Here is a 23511-nt window from a genome sequence, read left to right on the forward strand (position 1 = left end):
AGGCTGAGCCCTCGCTAGCACCGCCGCTTCGAACTCGATGAATCATTTGACAACCGACGCGCGAGTCTTTCGCACTGAGTAACCCCACTCGGTCTGCCCATAGCTGCTGCCGGACGTCCGACATGATACGCAAGAGGCCGCAACATATTTCACTCCCTCGCACTGCCCCTCGACGCGTATGCACCGAAGATTGCAGCGCAGAGGCTCAGCGCAAGCTCCCCGAGCGGCGTTCTGTTTCGTACTTGGCGCCAATAGTAGCAGACGATGGCATTTACTTCTAGATCAGTTTTTTTACTTTTCTTCCAGTTCACGTAATCAGAATCTGTGGGTAAGTAACCTGGCACCGCCTTGATGGTCACGTCACGCCTACGTCACAATTTGTACAAAATAGCGAATTGTCGAGAATAGGCGCCCAGGTTTAACCAGAGCTAAACCACAGCCATTTTTTTTTTTGTCTCGGACCCCTGAGGCTACGCTACACCGCCATTCACTTCAAAACAGTGGAAACTCGTATACTTTTCGGCAAATACGTGACGAGTTCGAATCGATCGGGGGCAAAAATCTAATTTTTGCCTCCGATAAACGCGTCTTTTCCTTTCAGAAAACGTCAACATAGCCAGAAAGGACCGGGGAATCCTCAGAAAAAGACGTATTCACTGCTGAGAAATTTAGTTGAATTTGTTTTTGTTTTTATGCGCTACACGATTCAGACTCGCGACGTTACTGATGGCTTCGAGGCTATTATGGACTCCGTGATTGATGACTTGAAGCGGTTGGTTGCGTGTAGCCTGTAGCCTCAGAGACAGGTAACAGACGAACGGTGATGTTTTCACTTGTGAAAACACATTGCAGCGAAACCGGCCATGTGTAATACGGATTAGCCGTACACCGTAATGACAATGACAAAACTTCGTAAGTGGTTGTAAAGCACAGTCCATCTCCACTACTTCCCATGCTTGTTAAAAAAAAAAATGTCGTTTCGTTTATTCGTGCTGGCGAACGATATTCTTCCAAGGCCCCGTTCTTGAAACCATTTCAGCTCTGTAATGAAGACAAATGAAAAAAAATCAACATAATGCCAAGACTGACCAACAACAAAAGCGACAACACGTAACTGAAATTTTAAACCTGTACCTACCTGATCACAAATGCATTCTTTGGTCTTGATGACTATGACAACTCCTCGGGTAGATGCACATTCACCACGCAAGCCAGTGTTTTCCCACTCAGCCAACTGTGCGTGTTGTCGAACTCGAGCACATCTACGGTACACGCAAAAAAAAAAATCCTTTCAGGAATCCCCAAAACAAAAATACCGATTTAGTGCTGCGAAATAAATTTGCGTTGAGCATATGCACTTTCATTAAGGCACGCAATGCATTCCATACACGCTTAAATTTCGCAACTTTCGACCGCTCCTCATGGCAAGCAAAACGCTGACCGCGTTATACGGGTGAGTTCAGGCAAAGCTGGTAAAGATGAGCACGGTGTAGTCAAGATTGCTTTAACATGCCTTGAAACCAGCAATTTGGGCTAACTTCCCAACGTCTAAGGGCGATGAATCCGCGCACACATACTCGGGCAGATATATAATATCAGCAGCAGAATCCAAAAATGAAGATCACTCCATCACCTGCTGATGTAGACATGTGCACAAAGAGTGATCTTATAATGTGATTTCTGGTTCTCTGGAATTTGATTTAGCTTTGTGTCGAAAAATGTGTCAGGTAATGTGATTTTTTGAGCGTTGTGAGGATTTGATACCGTTCTGTGCGCAAACTCGAAAACTATTGAAGCGTGGTATCGTCTGTGTCGTACGCGACACGTAGGCCATTACAAGCTGAAGCGCGAGCAGGGTGTATAACATTCCCTCATTTTGCATGACGGAAGGTGCAGTCACCAAAACCAAGGAGTAAAGGGGATGTTTTCTTTTATATAATTTGTGGTGCTCATTAATGAGGGAGTAATAGGATGATTATTCTAAAGATAATTTATTAGGAAGCAGAAGAAAAATAACCACATGTCGCTGGAGGGATGAGTACCCACGACCTCTCAATTTTGTGTCCGGTGCTCTACCAACGAAGCAACGGCGACGACTGGCCAATCTTCTGCTTTCGGGGGTATTTATGTGCAGTAAAACCGAATCCTTAAAGAGTTCACCAGCGCCCCCCTCATTCAAAGCGGCAGACGTAGTAAGTTTCAAAGCTTCAAAGTTTATTTTCAAACAACACTTTGGTTGCCGAGGAGGCGACAAATAGGCAAACGAAGTTGCCTGACGAAGTGTCACCCCTTTTTCACACTTACACTCCGAGCAAAGGGCAATTTTCACAAGAATTCATAAATTCATTCATCCACAAAAATAGTGCACAGGAAGCAAAAGACATTAATAAACATATATTCATATGACACACATGAACACAAAAAAAAAACTGAAAACTGAAGAAAATTAACATGAAGAATCGGTATGGCAAAAAATGTTTAGGTTTATGGGAATTTAACGTCCCAAAGCGTCTCAGGCTGAGGGACGCCGTAGTGAAGGGCTCCGGAAATTTCGACCGCCTGGAGTTCTTTAACGTGCGCTGAGATCGCACAGCACACGGGCCTCTAGAATTTCGCCTCCATCGAAATTCGACCGCCGCGGCCGGGATCGAACCAGCGTCTTTCGGGCCGGCATCCGACCGCCATAACCACTGCGCCATTGCGGCGGCCCGATATGGCAAAAAAGCACTGTACATAAATACACAATATTTAAGACAATATGGCGAGAGAGAAAAAAAAATCCGCATAGGATTTGTATTGCCTATAGACTAGTCTATATAATTTGGATGTAGAACGTCTATAGACTTCACAGACAAAAGTCTGTGGACAGTCTATACTCTGTCTAAAGAAATGTTTGTAAGGGAGGTAGCGTAGAAAAGAAGAGTAAAGGAGACTCGAGCACGTACATGTGCCCGGTGTGTCGCAGCGCCAGCTTCCTTCCTGTGGCACCAAACCGCACGTGTCGAGTCGTTGGAGTGGCACCAGGGCCTCCCCGGTGGGCGAGCGCAGCCCGAATGCCAGGTCCCCAGAAGCAGTCTGGAAGCGCCAGCTGAGCCACGCACCCGCCTTCGTCACGCTCACCGGCCGCTCCCAGCGGTGTCGCCGACCGATGGTCCGCCGCTGCGCACCGGCCTCCCCGAAAACGGAGCACCCCGACAGGTCTAAGCCTTCCTCGAAGCGGCCGCCGTAGTTCACCTGCGGGCGGCGACGACCCGGATGTTTAGGCCCTTCTTTCGAGCTCCCGAAGGCATACTGATAGCCTCGTCATGTGCAGGCTGGGTGTAAGTTCTTGCATCGCGTCAGAGATAGAGAGAAAGAGGGAAAGCAGAGATGTTAACAAGAAGACCATTTTGGTTGGCTACCCTGCACTGGGGAAGAAGAATGTCGTGATTGAGAAGACAAAGAGAAAAAGAGCATACTAGCAAATGAAACGGGTTGAGGGCTCGGTCAAACGCGATTATTCTTTGCTCTTTTTGTACATCTTCTGGCCATTCTTGCTTTCTGTCGACTCCTACTCGAAAACGTCCTTGTTGGTTGACTGTGGTCCATCATATCAGATCCTGAAAAACATTGTGAAAAGACAGGCAGAACGAAAAGCACACTTTTGAAAAAAACCGCCAACTATGGGCCGCTCGTTCGTCTTTTTCGTAGAGCGCTGTTTCTTCAAGATCCATGGGCATGAACCAACAGGGCCAAACGTTGGCGTGTTTCGCAGTGACAAAAAATCCCTGCCAGTACTCGCCGGGCGAAGTTCGGGAGCCGTTTATTCACTATGTTCGTAACGTCATGGATGAGGAGTGCGGTCAGAGGTATCCAGAGGTAAGCTCGTGGCTCAGTGAGGATAGGAACACCGTGTGAATTCTATTTGGTGAAGCGTTCACAGCGCAGCCCCGAAGTTCAGGGGCCTACACAAGTTTTTGCAACACGGAAGTCACAAAAAAATAACACTTCCTGGCTGCCTTCAGGCACGTCCAGACAGTGAAGGGTATACTGTGCAGGTCGAGCAGGGAAGTGCAGCGCGCGGCCTTTACTTAGTTGCTTCGCGCTTCATGCCCAACAATTCTGGACAAAAGCACATTTAAACAGGAAAGAGTTCATGAGCGCAATTTTTTTATATATTTTAGGATTTCACTGTAACAATCAATATATATACCGTCGACAAGCTTGCATCGTTTTGCTGCTAACGTTTTTGCTATCGTCAAAAGCGTTCCCTGCTGGTTTTCCATGACAGTCTTCTCGATGCGCGATGGAAAAACTTTAAAAGAAAGATTTTTGCTGCGCATGGGAAGAATTGACCATTACCTTCAATAGTTCCATAACGCTACCTTACAATTTTCCAATATTCGAAATTTTTGTCCTAGAATTTCGGGCATGAAGCTCGAGCAGAAATTTAACGTTATAGGGCTGTCCATGTTCCGAAAACTTTCTCGGCATCTGCATGCACATCCTCGGGAACGCAACACAAGATGATAAACGCAGATTAGAAATAAAGCACCGTTCATGACAAAATAGAGATACCGCTGAAATTTGGGCGAGTTGGTAAGCATTCACGGTGGGTGAACAGCGCAACAAAGGCAGGAAAGGCGGATGTCACATTAAGTGACAAGGAAATTCAATATCTGGGCTTGCACATGACATAGGTTGTTTCCCTCCCCATCTTGTCGTTCTCTTCTGTTTTTATTGTTTACGTTCACTATATATTACCACTTTTCGTTCTTCAATAAACTCAGTTGCTAGACAGCGCTTGTCTTGCCTTTGTCCCGCCTTTGTTGCGCTGTTCACCCACCATGAATAGAGATACCCGACAGCGAGCAATACATTGGCGACGACGTTGTCAATACGAAGCGTACAGGTGCAAGCAATACAAACCGGCACATGTGAGCGCGTATAGAGGTGCGGTCCGACCGCGCTTCTGTGACTCTTCTTATTTTAAATAACTTTTTTAAAAACAATGTATGCATCAATTGAGCACTTTAGTGCGCTAGATGTCGTCCCTCCTTTCTAAGACCAATGGCTGGCAATCACAACGGAGCGTGACATCAAAATTAAGTGCAGCAACATGCTCGCGATCGGGCCGCATGGGCAAGGGCTAACGCGTTCTCTTTCACGTTGCTTTCACCCGTACACCTCACAGCGTAAACGCATGGCAAGCCGTACAGATTATGGCAACCATGAAGATGGCACACAAGACAGGCTGCCATAAAAGGCTGCTAATGCATTGCGTTTCGAGCATGCTGCCAGACTGCGCAATGGTATATAATATGGAGATGGCGAGCTAAAGAAAACACCATCATTATCGTCAGCCTAACTAAGCCGGCTGCAGGACAAAGGCATCTCCCGTATCTCTCTAATTAACCCTGTTCTATGCTGGCTGCCGCCACCGTATCCCCGCAAACTTCTTAATCTCGTTCCGCCAAATTAACTTTTTGTTGCCCTTTGCTACGCTTGCCTTCTGTTGGAATCCGCATTACATGTCTTGCTCAAGCCCACGTCTTCCTCCAGATTTCGACTAGGATGTCATTAACCCGCGTTTGTTCCCTCGCCCACTCTGCCCGCTTCCTGTCCCTTATACGTTAAACCTATCATTTTTCTTTCCATACCTCGCTGCGTTGTCCTTAAGTTGAACCCTGTTCGCTAGCCTCCATGCTTCTTCCCCGTATACGTGAGTACGGGTAAGATACAACTGTTGTATACTTTTCTCGTGAGGGATATTGGTAACTACCATCCATGAGCTGAAAGAACCTGCCAAATAAGCTCCACCCCATTGTTATTCTTCTAGTTATTTCCCTCTCATGATCTCACTACCTGCTCTAAGTAGATGTATTCCCCTTATCCCTTGCAGCACTTCACTACCTATGGTGAACTGCTCTTCGTTTGCGAGAATGCTGAACATTACTTTAGTTTTCTACACGTTAATTTTTAGACCCAGCGTTCTGGTTTGCCTGTCCAAGTTATTGATCATGCTTCGAAATAAAATAGCATACGTGTACCTTATGCCGACACTGGGGGTCGTTGCCGGGTCCCACCATATCTCCACCCCACACAGCGGGGAGGTGGGCTGCGTCCACGATGCTCAGGAGGTACTCCTTCCAGCCCTCTGTCCGAGAAGCAGTAGGGATAGCCGTCAGTCACTCGCCGTTACTAAACACGCATGCCGGGACGTGGAAACCATGACTGACGCCATCGTTTCAAATTCACAGTTTTTCTTGCACATCAAAATATTTCTTCATTCGCAAGCACCTTGCCTACCGTACTGTTGATTACCACGATTGGTCAACTGAACTGAGCGCGTTGTTACGTTTCTGGGGGATTCGAAGAACGATGCGCAAGCAGCGACACCGAAGGTTGTCAGAAATGCCTTTATTCCATCTCCGCAGCCGGGCGGAAAAGAGCGGCGGAGCGCTGTGCCGTGGCGCTTAAATAGCCCGCGATATCAGCGTCATGATGAACAAGAAATCAGCATTATGTTCCGCGCGACAGACGGTGTTATCACCAGAAGAACGTAACGCCGTCAAGATTACTCCAAAACATACCTCACAATTCTGGACAAAAGCATTTTTGAAGGGGAAAAGAGTTTATGAACCCAATATTTTTAACATATTGTAAGATTTCACTGCAGAAATCAATATAACCGCAGATCTCTCATCGGCAGGCTTGCACTTTTTTGCTATTAACGTTTTTGCTATCGTCAAAAGCGTTCGCCGTTGGTTTTATATGGCAGTCTTAACTACTCGATACAAGTGATGGAAAAACAATTTAAAAGAAAGATTTTACTACGCATCGGAAGAATGGACCATTACCTCCAATATTTCCGCAACAGTGCCGTGCAGTCCTCCAATATTCATAATTTTTGTCCAAGAATGTTGGATAAGTCAAAGCTTTGCGTCGATTGACGATTCGGCTCCTAATCGCAACGTGTTCACCTGGTCCGTACCAATGGTGCAATCAGACGCCGCTGTAGCGCGACATGGTGATCAGTGGTCAGAGCTGTTACCTGGTGCATCACGCGCATACATTTTAAACGCTGGTGATGCCACAGTAGCCTTGTAAATTCAGCCCTCAATTAAGTCGCACAGCTCCAAGTTTCACAGTGCGTCGTATCCGCACCCACGTAGTGCGGTGGCACATTGTGCAAGCCATTTACTGCATACAATCCGCCTAACGAATACGGTTCCTTCAATGTAGCCGTCTCATTTCGTCTAAACTTACACTTCCGTTCTACTCTGCATGGACTACTGATCTTACTTGCATGGCGTGGTGTAAAATTGATAAACAGGTAGACCGAGCAGCTTTAAAGTGCATGTTAAAACCAACTATTCTTCTGTGAGCGGCTTGAGCATATTCTTTTTGTCAATATTGTGGTTTGCATGTCCCCATAGGTTCAGCGTCTATGCGTTTACTGGCAGGTTTTTAAACCACACGTAAAAGGTATTTAACCTTTTAATGGACTCGTTATTAAGGAATCAAACAAAGAGATGGGTTCTTCCTCATTATGGTGGCTAATGTACCCATACCGAAAAGCCAATATCAAAAATATGTTAGTGCTGCTAAAATCCTAGAAATTCGTTTGGGGCGAATTAACAGCGATTAGTATTTGGTATACCTTTCGCGCAGATGCATGGCACGAGTTATGGGAAGACCAACTCGAAGGCCTCGAACAAAATCGAAGACCCAGGGACAGTAGTTCATTTTTTAACTAGTAAAAGTCTTTCTATTCTCTCCCCCCCCCTCCCCGTCAAAAAAAAAGTTTTCACAGAATGAGAGACGGGTAGTCGTTTCACGCTGGCTGCAAGTCATACATTTCCGTCTCCTTTTTCTTCACTCAACTTTCTCTTAGTTACGCCGAACCTTTTGACCGGAAAGCGCTGGCTACTGAGAGCATGTTTAGAGCCAGCGTTTAATGCAAGCTCCATGCAGGAAAACATGCGAACGATGTGTCGCCAATACGCGACTCTGGGCATTAAAGGGCTAAGAAACTAAGCGTAAGATGACGACGCGGTGCGAGGCATGAGAGCCATGTGCGGCGGGTTCGGAGACCGCCAGAGAAAAATTCGACGTTAACGTAACTGCGTGTATCGGCGATGCCAGCTGCCATCGATTAAGTTCCTGAAAAGGGAAATAATTTTCCGTGTATCTTTACTAGCGGGTACGCAGAGCACGACTGGGCTGGCGTAAAGGCAGGTAAAATCCGAAATTCCGCTCAGAGTATAGTGGTAGTGGCAATGAGACTGCCATTGTAACTTAAAAGTGAAACGACTGAAGTTGTTTTGTTGATTGGTGCGGTGCGGTTCAGTTCAGTTCAGTTAGGTTAGGTTAGGTTAGGTTAGGTTAGGTTAGGTTAGGTTAGGTTAGGTTCGGTTAGGTTAGGTTCGGTTAGGTTAGGTTCGGTTAGGTTCGGTTAGGTTCGGTTAGGTTCGGTTAGGTTCGGTTAGGTTCGGTTAGGTTCGGTTCGGTTCGGTTCGGTTCGGTTTGGTTTGGTTCGGTTCGGTTCGGTTCGGTTCGGTTCGGTTTGGTTTGGTTTGGTTTGGTTTGGTTTGGTTTGGTTCGGTTCGGTTCGGTTCGGTTCGGTTCGGTTTGGTTTGGTTTGGTTTGGTTCGGTTCGGTTCGGTTTGGTTTGGTTTGGTTTGGTTTGGTTTGGTTTGGTTCGGTTCGGTTCGGTTCGGTTCGGTTTGGTTTGGTTTGGTTTGGTTTGGTTTGGTTTGGTTTGGTTTGGTTTGGTTTGGTTCGGTTCGGTTCGGTTCGGTTTGGTTTGGTTTGGTTTGGTTTGGTTTGGTTTGGTTTGGTTTGGTTTGGTTCGGTTTGGTTCGGTTTGGTTTGGTTTGGTTTGGTTTGGTTTGGTTCGGTTCGGTTCGGTTCGGTTTGGTTTGGTTTGGTTTGGTTCGGTTCGGTTCGGTTCGGTTCGGTTCGGTTCGGTTTGGTTTGGTTTGGTTTGGTTTGGTTTGGTTTGGTTTGGTTTGGTTCGGTTCGGTTCGGTTCGGTTCGGTTCGGTTCGGTTCGGTTCGGTTCGGTTTGGTTTGGTTTGGTTTGGTTTGGTTTGGTTTGGTTTGGTTTGGTTCGGTTCGGTTCGGTTCGGTACGAACGCTGTAACGGAGGGTTTAATTTCGTCTTCCTATGGTTCCTCAACATTTACTGTCATCACAGGGTATACGAGCACTTCTGCTTTTCGCCTGCGTCGAAATGGAACCGCTGGGCCCAAGGCTCAAACTGTAAAACTCGTGAGACTGTACAGTGCATGACAGAGACTGACCCTTTTTAAAGACTTGCACTTTCTCCGCCGTCCGTTGACTCAGGAAGGGCCGCACCAATTGCCAGAAGACCGGGAAAAAGTAGGGCGCTGCGTAAGCCAATCACATATCATGAATCGGTCTGTCAGCAAGAAGTTTTCGGGTTATGTCTGCCTGCACTGGAAATGTCAGATTGCTTGGGACAGGTGCTACATGCCAATGGGCGCAATCTTTCCTGTTTGCCAGTGGCTCTCACCCAACTTGGACATGCCAAGAAAATGTACCAGCTGCAGCACAATGAACGCAGCTCATTTCTGCACGAACCATAAACGAACAAGAAGGTAAACACAAGAACGGCAGCAAAACGAAGAACTTGGCGAATTTTTGTTGATAGGGCAAAAAGAACACCGTGATCAAGACAAAAACACAACAAGCTACGGCGGCAAGGAAACAGACAGCACGGAACATTGTAATGAAGAACACAAGATGTCCGCACGAGTGAAAGAAAGCGCGCGCAGATTCACTAAATGCCTATAGGCTCATTTACTCCTGAGCTGATCATATGCAAGGCGCAATGATATCTGGAACTTTCCTTATACGTTTCTTTTGCACAGTTGGCGCGACATCTGGCACGGCAGACGTGCAAAGGGGCTAGACGCAGTTCTTACAACGATTTTTTTTTTCATTTTGTCTTGTCCCTGAATAAGCACGGAGAACACCAAATACTATAGATAAGGAATGAAAACCTTGAAAAGGAAATCCTTTCAAAGGAAATCCTTGAAACCCGAAACGAAGTTTCATTCTTTTTTATGAGATAACAGTGCTTCTAGTGAGAGAGCACTACTTCACGGGGTCGAAGTCAACCAAGAATCTTATGACTCGCATGACATAGAGGACGCAGAAATTTACTAAATATTGCCGCGAGTGGGTTTGAACACACGGCGGCGCGAAAAGATTAGCTTCGCTGGCCACTGCACGAGAGCACTAGGCTATCACCGCAGCCGATCACGCCACGTGTTAAACTGCTACACACTCTCGCGCTGTGCGTTGCCCATTGTCTTCATCAACTTCCATTTGCGGCGCCAACAGAGAACATCAGCTCAACCTCGATCAGAGCTTAACCTGAGTGTAATACCGTCCAGATAACCAGAGGACCCAGAAAAGCAAAGAAATGTTGATGAAGCGTAGTCTGTTCATACACACACGTCGCAATAAACACTTAGTAGTTAGCCAGCGCTGTCTGTACTCCTTGACCGCACTCTTGTCTTTGTCTGTATGGACGCTGTACAGGTCACTGATTGGAAAATAGGTACAGTTAACGAAGCAACGAAGTGGGGAAACCGCAAAGTAAGATCTACTCAACAGAACACTTACCGTTAATGGCAATGCATTTCTCCAGGCATTCTGGGAAGTGGTTCTCTATTGTGGTCAACATGTCCGTGATCGTCTTCACTGCTGCAATGGCCAAGGTGTAGAGGGTTAACACAAAGTGACCTGGCGCTGTCTATTTGCTATTTCTTTTTGACGATTGTTTCAATAGTGGGCGTACCTGTGGCCATTTTTATTTCTTGTTATTTTTAATGTTTGAGAAAAATAATAAGCGCAGAAACACGCCACCAATTCGTTATCATCGTTGTTGTGGTAATGATAGTTATGATATTAATAATTTTCTGTCCTATGCACAGAACACGTGACATCCGCAGTGAAAGCCTCTAGTAGCAGAAGCTGAGCCTGGTAGCCTCTATAAAAAGAAATGAAGCGTTTATTTATTTATTTATTATTTATTTATTTATTTATTTATTTATTTATTTATTTCAGTTACACAAAAGCCATTTCAAGCATTATATAGGGGGGGGGGGGATTCATCGAACAAAAACACTAAAGATTTTGGGCGCTAACATGAACGTGGCAATACAGGCAAGGAAAGCAGAATCATGAAGCACCACGTAACGCATTTTGTGTGGCCCGATCTTACTATCAGTGTCATGCTTCGTTAGTAACAGCTTCTCGAACAGGGGTCGGAAATTTCTTGCATAAACCACACTGAAAAAGAGAACTCCAAGAAAAGACAGAGCGAGAACGTACAGTACTCACGGATTGAAATAGGACATTCGGAGCGCCAGCCTTGCAGTGCCACGCAGGCATGTGGTAAACAACAGGCCAGCTCGTTGGCTACTGGAAGGAACAATTCTGCTTTGTAGATGTTCTCCCCCTCGCGCCATACCACAATGCACCACCTTGGTTCCATGAGTATCTACGGGCGGCGCTCCATGAAGCGACGGCCACGCGCTCCGAATGTCCTATTTCAATCCGTGAGTACTGTACGTCCTTCTTCATGTCGCTACCTGTCCAGACACAAAACGCGCAATATAGAAACGAATGGAAGCAGAAGCAGGCCATAATTTAATCGCAAAATGTTTATTTGTTGCGTGATAAGTCACTGTCTCTAAGCCTCATGTCTAGGATTAGCGCCTACGTCCTTGAGACTTGGCTTTGGCGTATAGGTTTCGTGACTATAGGCCTTTAGTGACTATACGTCCTGGCGGCTAGGCTTCTGCATCTAAACCTAGCGACTAGTTCTGGCGATTACATCCTTGCGGCTTTGACTTTCGACTAGCCCCTTGTACATTGTTGTACAGATTGAACACGCTAATAAATTTGTCACCTTGCACTGCCTTCTTCACTTTGCAACTGAAGGAGGGTACCGCTTAAGTTGCCATCAAAATAAAGAGGTTCCTCCTCCTCAGGCCTACATCTAGAGCGCTTCATAGTTCTTTGATCGAAATGACAGGAGTAACGGGACAGTGCTCTGCCAACTGTCGAAGTGCCTGAGCGCGCCATCACAGAGTACGGTATCAAGATTGACGAGTGGCTTAGGGGCCGAGACCAGACCCTATCTTGCATGCAATTTCCTCTGACTCATGATATACTTGCCGTGCCACACCTATGAAAACAAAATTCTATGTCAAGCCAAGGAGGCATAGCCAAATGTCATTAAGGCGGCATTCACTAAAACTCGCCAGACCAATGTGCGGTGCACTGAGTACAGGGCAGCCCCTTTAATGCGCATGACAACGCCTTCTGTGCATTTCACTGCCTGTCGCAAAAGTCTTAAGCATTTCACCGCCTGTCGCAAAAGTCTTAAGGGGATAATAAAGCCCTTTCCTGTCCTCCTCACATATTCTTGCCTATTCGCCAGCTTTTCTGCCTGTCCCAGGTCAGACTCAGCCATGTGTGGCCCCACTGAACTGAGCCCCGTAGCGGAGGTTATAGGAAGCGCTGCGCGAAGCCGCAGCCTCAGCGACGGAGTGAAAGGCTCACGCTGGAGCTTGGACAGGTAAAGGAGACGTCCGCGATGGTCCCAATGGAAAATTGAAGGTCTGACAGGCATTGAAAATACAATAGACGTTGCGCGTGCAAGCGCGAGTACACTTTCAGGCTTTTGACTTCCACAGATTTGCAATTATTGAAACTGACCATGAAGAACAGCGCTTTGGAACAAAACGCAAAGAACCGCGATTCTCTGCTGACTGCGCGTCGGTGAAACGGAAAGTAAAGAGAAAGTCGCTTACCCTGCAAGCTGTACAGCTGGAGTACACTGAACCTGTCGAAATCAACCACGAGGTACTGCGTTTCGATTTCCTTCTGCACAAGACAAAATTAGAAAAAGGAGAAAAAAATTGACAGGACGGTTACCACTCGTTAACACGAGATTCAGCGACGGCTGTTAAGCTAATTATACATTATCGATATGTTGTGGTAGAGAACACGAGAGCGACCTCACATCTGTATAGGCCTAGGGCGTTCTCTTGCCAGTTCTCCACACACAGTCGTTTTTGGCTATAGGTCTCATCTCCAGTCCTCTGTTCTAGAAGCGCAGAACCGCCAATTATACTCTGCTCGGGCGGCGCGTTTCGCAGCAGCTGTCGCTGATGGACCCTGCTACATTCCTCCGCTTTCGCGACACCTGTCCTCCTCCTTCCTCGGTAACCACGTTTTGGGTGGTCACCCTGGTACGCCTTCCTACGCTGTCGTTATACCCTCCTCCTCTCGCCGTACCTTCCTTCCACGGCAACCCTCCTCCTCCTTCTACGGTAACTACCTTTCGGTTGGTTCCCATGGCAACCACGTACTGGTCGCGCCTTCTCACGCTCTCGCCACACCCTAACCTTTCAAGGTAATCATCCTCCGGGTGGGTATTTCTCCACTTCCACCACACCTTCCTCCTTCCACGGCAATCGCCTTCCGTACGGCTCCCTTGTTGGTTACGCCTTCCTACACTCTCGCCATAAAGCCTCCTTCCATGGTAACCCTCCTCGTATTTGCAGCATAACTACCCTTCGTACGGTTTCCGTGGCAACCACACACCGGTTGCGCCTTCTTACGCTGTCGCCATACCCTCCTGTTTCCAGGGTAGCCATCCTCCGGTTGGAGATTCCTCCGCTCTCCCGGTACCCTTCTACGGTAACTACATTCCGGATGGTTCCTGTGCTAACCACCCACCGGTCACGCCGACGGCAAAGACATGCTGCTGCTGCTACTACTACTACTACTACTACTACTACTACTACTACTACTACTGCTACTACTACTACTACTACTACTACTACTACGACACGAGGCCCAGGAACAGGCGCTTAACAGCTATTGCTGTAATATGTCTTGGACACGGCACCAGCTTGTCACGGAAGCAAAGCGAAACACCCATGAAGGGTTCCTGTGTGTAGAAAAGAATCTGTCGTAATAAGGGGTCCAACGGTGTCGAAGCTGCACGGTGGACTACGAAGGACACCATCATGGAGGGCTGCGGATTAATTCCGTGCACCCGGGGTTCTCTAACGCTCACTAACAGCGCGCCACACGTAGGCCCCTTTGCGCATTTCACCTCCATCGAAATGTGGCCGGGGTTCGATCTCACGACCTTGTGCTCGTCAACCTAACGCGCCAAAACACAATTAGAGCCAGTCGGATTGACACCAACAAGTTCGAAGTGGTTTCAAATTGTTTCCAGTTGTACTTTGGCCTGTTCTAAACTTTAACTTCTCTTTTTTCACCGCAGCTGCGCCAGTCACCTTAACATCAAGTTGGCAGTTCAAGTTGACCTTTCGTTGATCGACTTATACAAAATTCATCGTAGTGCGCAAGCACTAATCCGGACGTACCAACTCCGAGCAAGAATCTTGTCTTGTGCAGCTGTCTTGGCTATCCCCTAGCAATAATCTTTTCTAGTCGTGTGCTCCGAATTTACCCGAGTTACTCGGGTAAGCTCGGGTAAGTTCGGAGGGACGTCGCGCAATCTGTAGCCAATGGGAGGCAGGTGACAGTTCAATTAATGATTGGTCGCGAGTGGTTCCTCGGTAAGAACAACATGGGTCGCACAATCCCTACCGGTGGCTGTGATAGCAACAGCCACCTGCCAGCGCAGTTCATCGTTTAACCGCCGCGACCCTGGGCTGCTAGTGATACAGAGGGCAAAACGCTTGCCTAAAACACGTTCTGGGTTTGTTTCTGGCTGAACGTGCGATATCTAAAGCGAGAACATTTGGTGAAAAAAGTCTGGATGTAAGCATGTGCAATTAAACTCAGAGGATTTCATAGTAACTGTTTGCCTTCCTGATGGCAGAGGCTTCGGGAGTTGCGGAACACACATTTCGGTCGTTCTAAAAATAGAATGTGCCCTCTGTACGAGGAGTCGCAGCAATCCATGAATGTTAAGTAGCGAACGACCAATTCTGCACATATGGGCATTAACCCACTTAAGCCCATAAGGCAGAGCTTGAGTATCGCCCTCCTTTCGCACGTGTACTAGGTTTAACTGCGTTAAACCCCTACCACTTTTTCCCCCAAAGTTAGGGGGTCGACGTAAGCGACGTATAAACCAATGTATACCAGTAAATACGGTGACTGCTGAGCCACCGCGGAGAGTCTCTTTGCTAGACACATGAGTGTCCGCCGCGCACGTGCAATGCAGCAGTCTCTGATCGCCTGGTGAGGCCGCTTCGCACTTACCCCTCTTGAAGACGACCGTTTCAGTGACTCTATGTACTCCAGCTGGTAGGTGATGTGGCGTTGCACAACAGGGGGCGTGAGGACTGCCACGAAATCTGCATCACGGATAGGCATGTTAAAAACAAAATTTTAACGCGGCACACTGTTATCCATGAAGCTTGCTGCTTGGGACTTGCTTTACCGCCTCTTGTGTACTTGATGGATCCTTGAACTACACGTTGATTGTGACGGGTTAACAATCTTTGGCGAGTGAAGTACGTCACTATGAGCATCGCTGCCAATTTGCCGGGTGCTGCGTGCATGCAGTGTTCACGGAACAAAGCGCGAAATGTGTTTGAGCTCCTTCGCTTTTTAAAGCTCATTTTTTTCTGTATCTTCCCGCTGACGTAGAGCACTAGTCAGTGTGACATCAGCCTCCATCTCTGTGCCCGTATACGTCATGCCGCCGACAGCGCCTCCTGGGGCGAGAGATCCTGTGGCCAACGGCAACTATCTTTGCTATTAGCTATGCCGTATTTTCCTGGTTTAATCTTTTGTCCTTCTGTCATTGGCAGCTGCGGGTTGTGACGTCAAGACTAGCAGCTGACGTCATGAAGGTTGGGCTGGACGATGGCAACAGGGCAATTGAATAGATTTAGAAAAAAGTGCTGACAGAAAACTTCCCTTGTCCCTTTATAAAAGAGGTTAAAGTTATTGGGGCAATAAAACAGAAAACTGCATTTTCTTTTGTAAAAGCAAGCTAGCATTTATTAGATGGCCTTGAAAAGGCACCCCTTTTTTTTCTAGCCATTGCGCACAATTTCCGGCACAGCGAAATTACGGTGGAAAACAGTAAGAGAGAAATATTTTATTTCCCACACCTGGTTAGGCGCTCTAGCTAGCTTTTTACTCCTATAATATCCCTGTCGCTGTGTTTCATCTCTCCTGCACTGTATCCCTTCGCTGTGTCACATCAACTTTAGGGAATTTCCACCCCCCCCCCTCCCTCTCTGTTGCTTTTCCTCTTGCAGCTTTGTTCGCAGTGAAAGTGGTGTCCTAAGCACGGAAGCATACAACACTGTGTATGCGTTCCTTTAGTTGTTTATTTGCCAAAGTGGTGTTGCTGTTGTAAAACATTATCTGCGCCCCAGGCATCTGTTGCCTTATTTTTTTCGGCCCCCAAGTTCTTATTATTAACATTATTACTATTATTCCCGTAAAAATAAAACGTCACCGTGATAAAACAAGGCATGAGTCTGTGGTCACTTGCTCTATTAACAGAAATAGTCCTTTATATGTCGTGATCGCTCGTATAGTATTCTAGTTGACCTCCTGGATGTTTGTGTTCCTGCTGGTTTTCGAAAGCCTCAGTGTTCCTCTGGCCCCTGAGGCATGGGCAGGAAAGTACTGAATTCACTTGTCGCTCTCTACAATTTGAAATTTCGGCACTGACAGCGGTAACTTGTAGCCATGGTCAATTGCGTGGTTGTATGCTTACTAACGCATGAAGCACAAACATGAATTTTAGCGGAATAACAAAATTTGCTTTTAAATCAAGATTTGCGCCCATCGCTAGTCATTGCCTTTGTCAGTATGTGTTTGTTCCGGCGCCTCTAGGACAACTAGCTGCGAAACACTTGTTGGTCGGAGTGAGGGAAGTCATAGCATTCTGGAAACAATGTCCAAAAAGCACTGAACTGAGGTATACAAGTGTGCGGACATCCTGGGCGTCAGCCAATTTGAATAGAGAAGGAAATAACGCCGCCGCCTGTGCTTTGCGTTTCTCGCCCGTTTCAGAAAAAAGTTCCACGTATCCCACACGACACGTGGTGGTGCCAGCCTGTTACGTGACAATGATGGGCAGCACATATTGCGTGAGCCAACTGTCGAATGATGGCAGATGCGTCAAAGAACCAGGAAGGGCGCAAGACCCTTAAAAAGTTACCTTTCATGTTGACGCCAGCGGGAATGATCCACATGGGTCGGCCGTCCTTGCACGGGTGAATAATGATGCCGGGAAAGTTCTCCTTGACTATCTGCGAAGATGCATGCAGCATCGGAGATTACGGCTAACACCACTTCACCATCCTAGTAGTAGACATTATCATTTACACGATGTGGAATCTTGCTGTCCTGACGACGCTCCATGCATGCTTTCGTACTACCGAAACCACATTCGAGTGTCTGAATGCTCTGGCACCGAGGTTGTGGGGCAGAGTTCACTTTAGGTGCAAATGAACGAATTTAGGCAACAAAATTATAGTTAGCAGCAAACCAACGATGAACGGTGTCACAAATCTCACAGGGCAAGTGTTCGTCCCCGTACCCCTCTTGGCCTAATGTGTATACCCAAGATACCACAGATACGGGCTTAAGAGAGGTTTAAATAAATAAATAAATCAAGCAATCAATCAATTAATTTTCAGGGCGCTACAAAACAGATGTTTGCATTCTCTAATGGGCTCGCATTTCATCTCTGAGTCTGCTTTTGTACTGGCTTGGGCCCCTGTCATTGCAACACGTCCTGCTTTTACAGCGACACGAATTAAACCATCGTTTCTGCAATGAACTTGCACGAATAAGAATGCAGGCAAGTTTAGGCTTGCATGTGAACGAGGATGCTGTTGTTATCATCACGTTATTTTTTTTTTCGCCTTTGTGAAGAATGGGGAGTACTCTTGGAGTCTCTTACGAAAAAATTAGGAACAGCACATTTTTTAAAGCCCCCTACAACCACTACGTGAATCCATAGCATTTGTCTTTTGCCTAAACTCTTGCAATTTTTTTCTCTCGTTTGTTGTAATTATAACTGCGCCTTAGAGATAGCGATGCATGACAATTTTTTTAAAAACATAACTGCCCCTTGTGAGCAGTGTGTGCACCTGTGGTGTCTTGTAGCTGTGCATCATGTCATCGACGCCATTTTCCTTTCTCCACTGAATGTCCTGCGCACCGATAAAAGAAAAAGAAAGAGATCCATTCCTAGTCAGGCCATATACACACTAATAATCCCGAATTTACCATTTGCTGCGTTTTTATGGAGGAAAAACGCTAAGGCGCCCGTGTGCTGTGCGATGTCAGTGCACGTTAAAGATCCCCAGGTGGTCGAAATTATTCCGGAGCCCTCCACTACGGACCTATTCGTTCCTATCTTCTTTCACTCCCTCCTTTATCCCTTCCCTTACGGCGCGGTTCAGGTGTCCAACGATATATGAGACAGATACTGCGCCATTTCCATTCCACCAAAAACCAATTATTATTATTAATTCAGCCGCCTCCTCCTTCCCCAACCCTCCACCACTCCCGCTATCTCTATAAAAATGGCATCTAACAGAAAAAAAATGTCAAGTAAGAAAAAGTAATCAGATTGCTCTATTACAGTCTGGGGAATAATGCACTATGAGGAGCTTGTGGAGTCCTCTGCGGCGCCGACATGCTACGGCCAAGAATGCTTGCACAACAGGCGACTCCATATTATTAACGCGCTGCTCCAACAATGTTGAAAGGTTTTTTTTTTAGTTGCAAATGACGCCTCCGTCACACATGCCTGCAAGAATGGTACTCACGTTACGGTACATGGTTTCTGCCTTGGCCACATCGAAGTCCCGCGCTGAATCCCGGGAGCCACATGCAAGGTTTAGGGCGGGTTAGAACTCCCAAGCGCGCTTAGTTCCTAAATTGAGATTTTGTCCGACGACAGCAACATAATTTCTGTCAAAAAGTGGAAGTTGTTTGTTTACTTGATATTTACATGGTAAATAACATTGTAGGTCATAGTGGAGAGCACTCATTGGTAAGATGTATACTACGTGATCCCGGGGTGGTGACGTAATTAGGCCATTATGTACGGAGCTTTTTCGTAACATCAGTTGCAAAAATCTCTATATAGTAGTAGTAGTAGAAAACATTTATTCCAAAAAGGTAGGATAGAGAGACGAAAATGCAGATTTTGGTTGGAGTCCTTATTTCAGGACCCCAATGTCCACCGCAGTTGCTCTTGCTTGGGATATCAGCTTTCGCTGCGTCGCCAAGTCAGAGCTGAGCAGGGCAGACTCCCACTGTTCCTGGGAGAGACGTTTGTCTAGTTCGGGACACGTGTCCATATAGGACACGTATGTTGAAGTCCGGCACTCTGGCTGGTCCCAAACTTTGAAGTTAGCAGATTGTCACGACCCCTGTTGCATTCAAGCTGCTCAGCGCTGCTCAAAACGCGATTGAGGGGAGCAATAAAAGTTGCAGAGCGCCAAGTATAGTTCACATTGCTACTCATAGGCAGCGTCGTTATCTGGCCACCTCCGGAATGCGATCGCCAGTCATGCCAGGCCTTTGACAAGACTATTCGTATCTTGTATTAATGAATAATTGTGACTCACGTGATCTCAAGTTATTGACGGCATCCATGTTGTTGTTTTTTTTTGTATGACAGACGCACTGCTATAGTTATGCCTTAAGTCCAAGGAAACCTCTCTCGTTCAACTACCATGGCAACACAGCAGGAGAGGCATTGTGTATTTGCATTATTCGCCAATTTGTTGTGAACGAAAGCAGCTACACAGACAGCACCTCGAGCTGACCCCGCAAGCAAACAAAGCTAAAGGATTTCAGTCACTTCACGATAGAAGCGAACGAAGAACCCGAGGGAGCATGCACCTGCACTGCACGACAGGCAGTAAAAAATATGACCGGGTCGCTAGACTATAGGGATGCACTAAGCCTCGGTGCTGTCGTGTCCTTGCTTTTTATTTTGAATGACGTTTTCCTTGGAACTCAATCCGCCGTGTGACCTCTCCTGTTTCATTAAAGCTCTTCTCCTCCTCCTCCTCAATCCGCCGTGCTGCAGCAGGCAAATGCAAACCATTTTCGTACTGAGAACCCTAATGGCGACTTCCGAGCACGATGCGCGCTGTCGCAGGCGCTATCAAACATGCGTTTGTCGGATCGGAACACGTTAAAGATCCCCAGGTGGTCGAAATTATTCCGGAACACTCCACTACGGCGCCTCTTTCTTCCTTTCTTCTTTCACTCCCTCCTTTATCCCTTCCCTTGCGGCGCGGTTCGAGTGTCCGCCGAGATATGTGAGACAGATACTGCGCCCTTCCCTTTCCACAAAAGCCAATTATTATTATTATTATTATTATTATTATTATTATTATTATTATTATTATTATTATTATTATTATTATTATTATTATTATTATTATTATTATTACACGTACAGGCGCAGACAAAAGTAAACGGAGCACGCTCTTGGCTTTTAACATTTTTCACGAGTTGCCTAAATGAAATTGCCAGCAATGGCGTGTGCATACTGGTAGAGGACGCCAGTGCACTTTCTCATGGACGAACAGTGTTTATTCAGTCACTATAGGGAAGACATGTGTTCACCTAGAACGAAATCGCACGCTTCGTTTACTTATATCCGCGCCTGAACCACATCACTACTGCTTTACATACGCAGCGTACTAACTGGCGCGCTGTTCTTGCTTCTTTTCACGTGATTTTTTTTTTAGTTTGCCGCGTTCACTTTTTTTTTCTATTTTTTGCGTTTTCTCTGCGTCCCATTTCCTGGGTGCTTCATCTCCTCTTCCAACATACTTCATCAGGCGGCGCTTTGTCGGCTGTGTTTTGATTTCCTTTTTTCTTTTATTTAAAACAAAAACAATAAAATTAATATTACAAGTATACTATTTATAACAGCAATAATGTTAGATTCCCACATGCGATTGGTTCTACTGATTGCTCCAAAGAGTCCTGTTTGCCATTTACCGAGCCCATTCGACGCTTTCACTTCGATTTTGTCCCCTACATCAGGGGTGTCCTGATTTTCAGTTAAAAAAAATTCGATAACCCAGCTCGCCACCATGCCCGTCATGCAGTGTATACCTACCATATGGTTTGCGTCTTTGTTTAGCAGCTTTTCGTCAAGCGGACTCCATGGATCTGCCTGAGCTACTTCAGCGCTTCGGCTAATGCATGCTTTAGACTAAGAGACGTATACTAACCGGGGACAAGCCCTTCAGCGCCACATTAATTTAAGGTTTAGTGTATTTAAAATTTTTATAGAAAAGAAACCAGTCCTAAAACCTATAGAAACAGCTTGACAAGAGCCCTGGCATCTACCAAATGTGGCAATGCAGCGATTTTAAGGCAACAGCCGCATTTACTAATCAATCAGTACGTGAAAACGCACTGCACACAGCAAGAAACGCGTGCATTCCTTTACACAGGTGAAAATAAAAGGAACGCAGTTTATAGCATATAACAATAAATAGCCCTAAAATACAACCATACTCATTACCGGAATTTTTTTTCGCTGCTGAAAAGACTAATATACTTGTTAGGCTCTCTGTAGAGTCAAAATACTCTGTGGTCAGCTTAATGACCAAAGTAGGCAAAGTACGATGCAGAGACTGTGTATTATAAATCACTTGGGGTATGCAGGGATGTGCCATGCACGGTTGTGCCATATTTCTCAATGTCGTGTCTGTGGAACTGGTAGACTTTCTTGTAGATTCTCAAGAGAGATAATTACATTCGTGTTGGTTTTTAAATGGGACCTCTACGCCCACGTATAATCTCGTGCGAAGTTTGTTACGACATTTGTCCCTTTTCTTTCCTCGCCATCTTATGTCGCGTTCATCTTGAATATGTGTGTTTGTAACGTGTTGTGTAATCTGGCAACCCGTTTTATGCGACAATTAAGCTAGCTCTGTGTCCGGGATGTCTTGTGGTGTCATCATTAATGTCTGTGCCTGCCCCTCTCTCGCTATTGCCTGCTTGCGTTTAGCGCAGAGCGCTGTGCGTTGCAGGAAGTCTACCTCGAGTGGCTGTTGTTGAGATCAGGAGCAATAGGTGGCTTTATGGCTCATGTTGCTAGGAAACTCGAGGCCAAGAAGAACGATTACACAAACTTCCCTGCTCCTCACGTAACCAGTGGAAACGTGTTAGCAAACCACATTTGCTCGTGCCAACCTAGCCAGTTTTGCGCAACTGACGGCGTTATGGAAGCAGTTAGATTGCAACTGAGAACGAAATGAGCTGATCTTTCTGCATAGAACTTGCAAGGACATCAGGGAAATTGCCATCTAGAGGAAATGCACTCTTGAAGCAACAAAAAGTTTGCTTCACTGCCATTTGCGAAACGATCGTTGGCTTCGGGCTAATGAAACGTTCCCTTTTATACTCCTGCCACACGGGCAAATTTAATGCCATTAAGGGCTTACCGCCTTAAATTTTAATGGCATTCACGCGGTGCCTTACTGTCATTTGTGACCTAATGAGTTCGCCTTAACTCATTTGCCCTTGCAATGCGTACTCTCGTCCCCATTCCGCACGCAGGAAAGCATGCAAATTTGTAAGTAATAACTCTCTAACCGGTCGTAAATGGTTAATTCAGAACTTTCAGTCAGATGATGCATCTCTACCTCATTTTCAATGCGAAGGGCGCCAGTTTTACCAGCCCTTATGACAGATACTTTCGGCTCGTGTGCTGACAGGCAATTTTATGGCTACTCTTTCGGCTTTTCAAACAAGAACAAAATTATTTTCTGCAAAATAATTGTTATATTACTTTAGAACAATGTTCCTGAGATATCTTGCTCATTAGCGTTGCTTATACTGAGGTGAAATTTTTGAGCGCCTTGCAAGCGTTGTCGTCATCGTGACTTTCATATAGTGGCATTAAAAATGGACGTGTAGCACCAACTGCGAACATAATGACATTAACAAACTTAAGGCCTTAAGCAGTTACTGCAATTTCTTGTGCGCGTGTAGCATGGGTATTACATTGCTTGCGTGCTTGCCTGTGTGGCTGAAAACCGGTCACGGTAGTCATTTAACACAACGTACAGAGCCGAAATTAAGCTGAGTCGTGCGTGCCATGTGCCGTTTGCACAAAATACGCGTGGCGTATTCTTAATCAAACGCCTCAGTAAAGGCTCTAGAACTCTCCAAGCGTTAAAGAATGTGGTCATCTTCATTGCCCAAATTACTTAAAATAACTCCGTGGAATAAGTGATGGAATAATACTACGCTTTCATCCCGTATATTATAAATAGCATTTCCGAGCTATTCCTTTATCCTGGTTACGGAGAAAGACTCGAAGCGCTTCTCGCTACAGTAAGCGTGCACTAAAACAGCGACGCTTAAACTTGAAGTATAGCTGCGGACGTCCCTTGGTTTCTCAACGGTACGAACAGGATGCTTGTCGACAATAGCGGGCATCGAACCAAGGCCGATAAATACATAATCGCCGGAAGAC

The 23511-nt window shown here is 46.2% G+C and overlaps 1 protein-coding gene across 3 annotated transcripts in view; it reads right to left on the reverse strand.

The window, feature by feature from the left end:
- Positions 1-1119: 1119 nt before the first annotated feature.
- The window catches only part of LOC144099000 (SEC14-like protein 2), a 31074-nt gene continuing 8682 nt past the window's right edge, over positions 1120-23511 (reverse strand). For 2 of the 3 annotated variants that reach the window (XM_077631992.1, XM_077631990.1), the window contains exons 3-12: positions 18818-18861; positions 18134-18196; positions 17197-17287; positions 15273-15367; positions 12836-12908; positions 10638-10718; positions 9287-9373; positions 6030-6136; positions 2946-3234; positions 1120-1262 (exon numbers count right to left, since the gene is read on the reverse strand). In XM_077631992.1, the coding sequence (XP_077488118.1) occupies positions 1171-1262; positions 2946-3234; positions 6030-6136; positions 9287-9373; positions 10638-10718; positions 12836-12908; positions 15273-15367; positions 17197-17287; positions 18134-18196; positions 18818-18829 (990 nt within the window). In that variant the 5' untranslated portion in view covers positions 18830-18861 and the 3' untranslated portion in view covers positions 1120-1170. The remainder of the gene's footprint in view (positions 1263-2945; positions 3235-6029; positions 6137-9286; positions 9374-10637; positions 10719-12835; positions 12909-15272; positions 15368-17196; positions 17288-18133; positions 18197-18817; positions 18862-23511) is intronic. The other variant, XM_077631991.1, reaches the window with a different exon arrangement.

The sequence above is a fragment of the Amblyomma americanum genome, chromosome 7, assembly GCF_052857255.1.
Source record: "Amblyomma americanum isolate KBUSLIRL-KWMA chromosome 7, ASM5285725v1, whole genome shotgun sequence".
Taxonomy (NCBI): domain Eukaryota; kingdom Metazoa; phylum Arthropoda; class Arachnida; order Ixodida; family Ixodidae; genus Amblyomma; species Amblyomma americanum.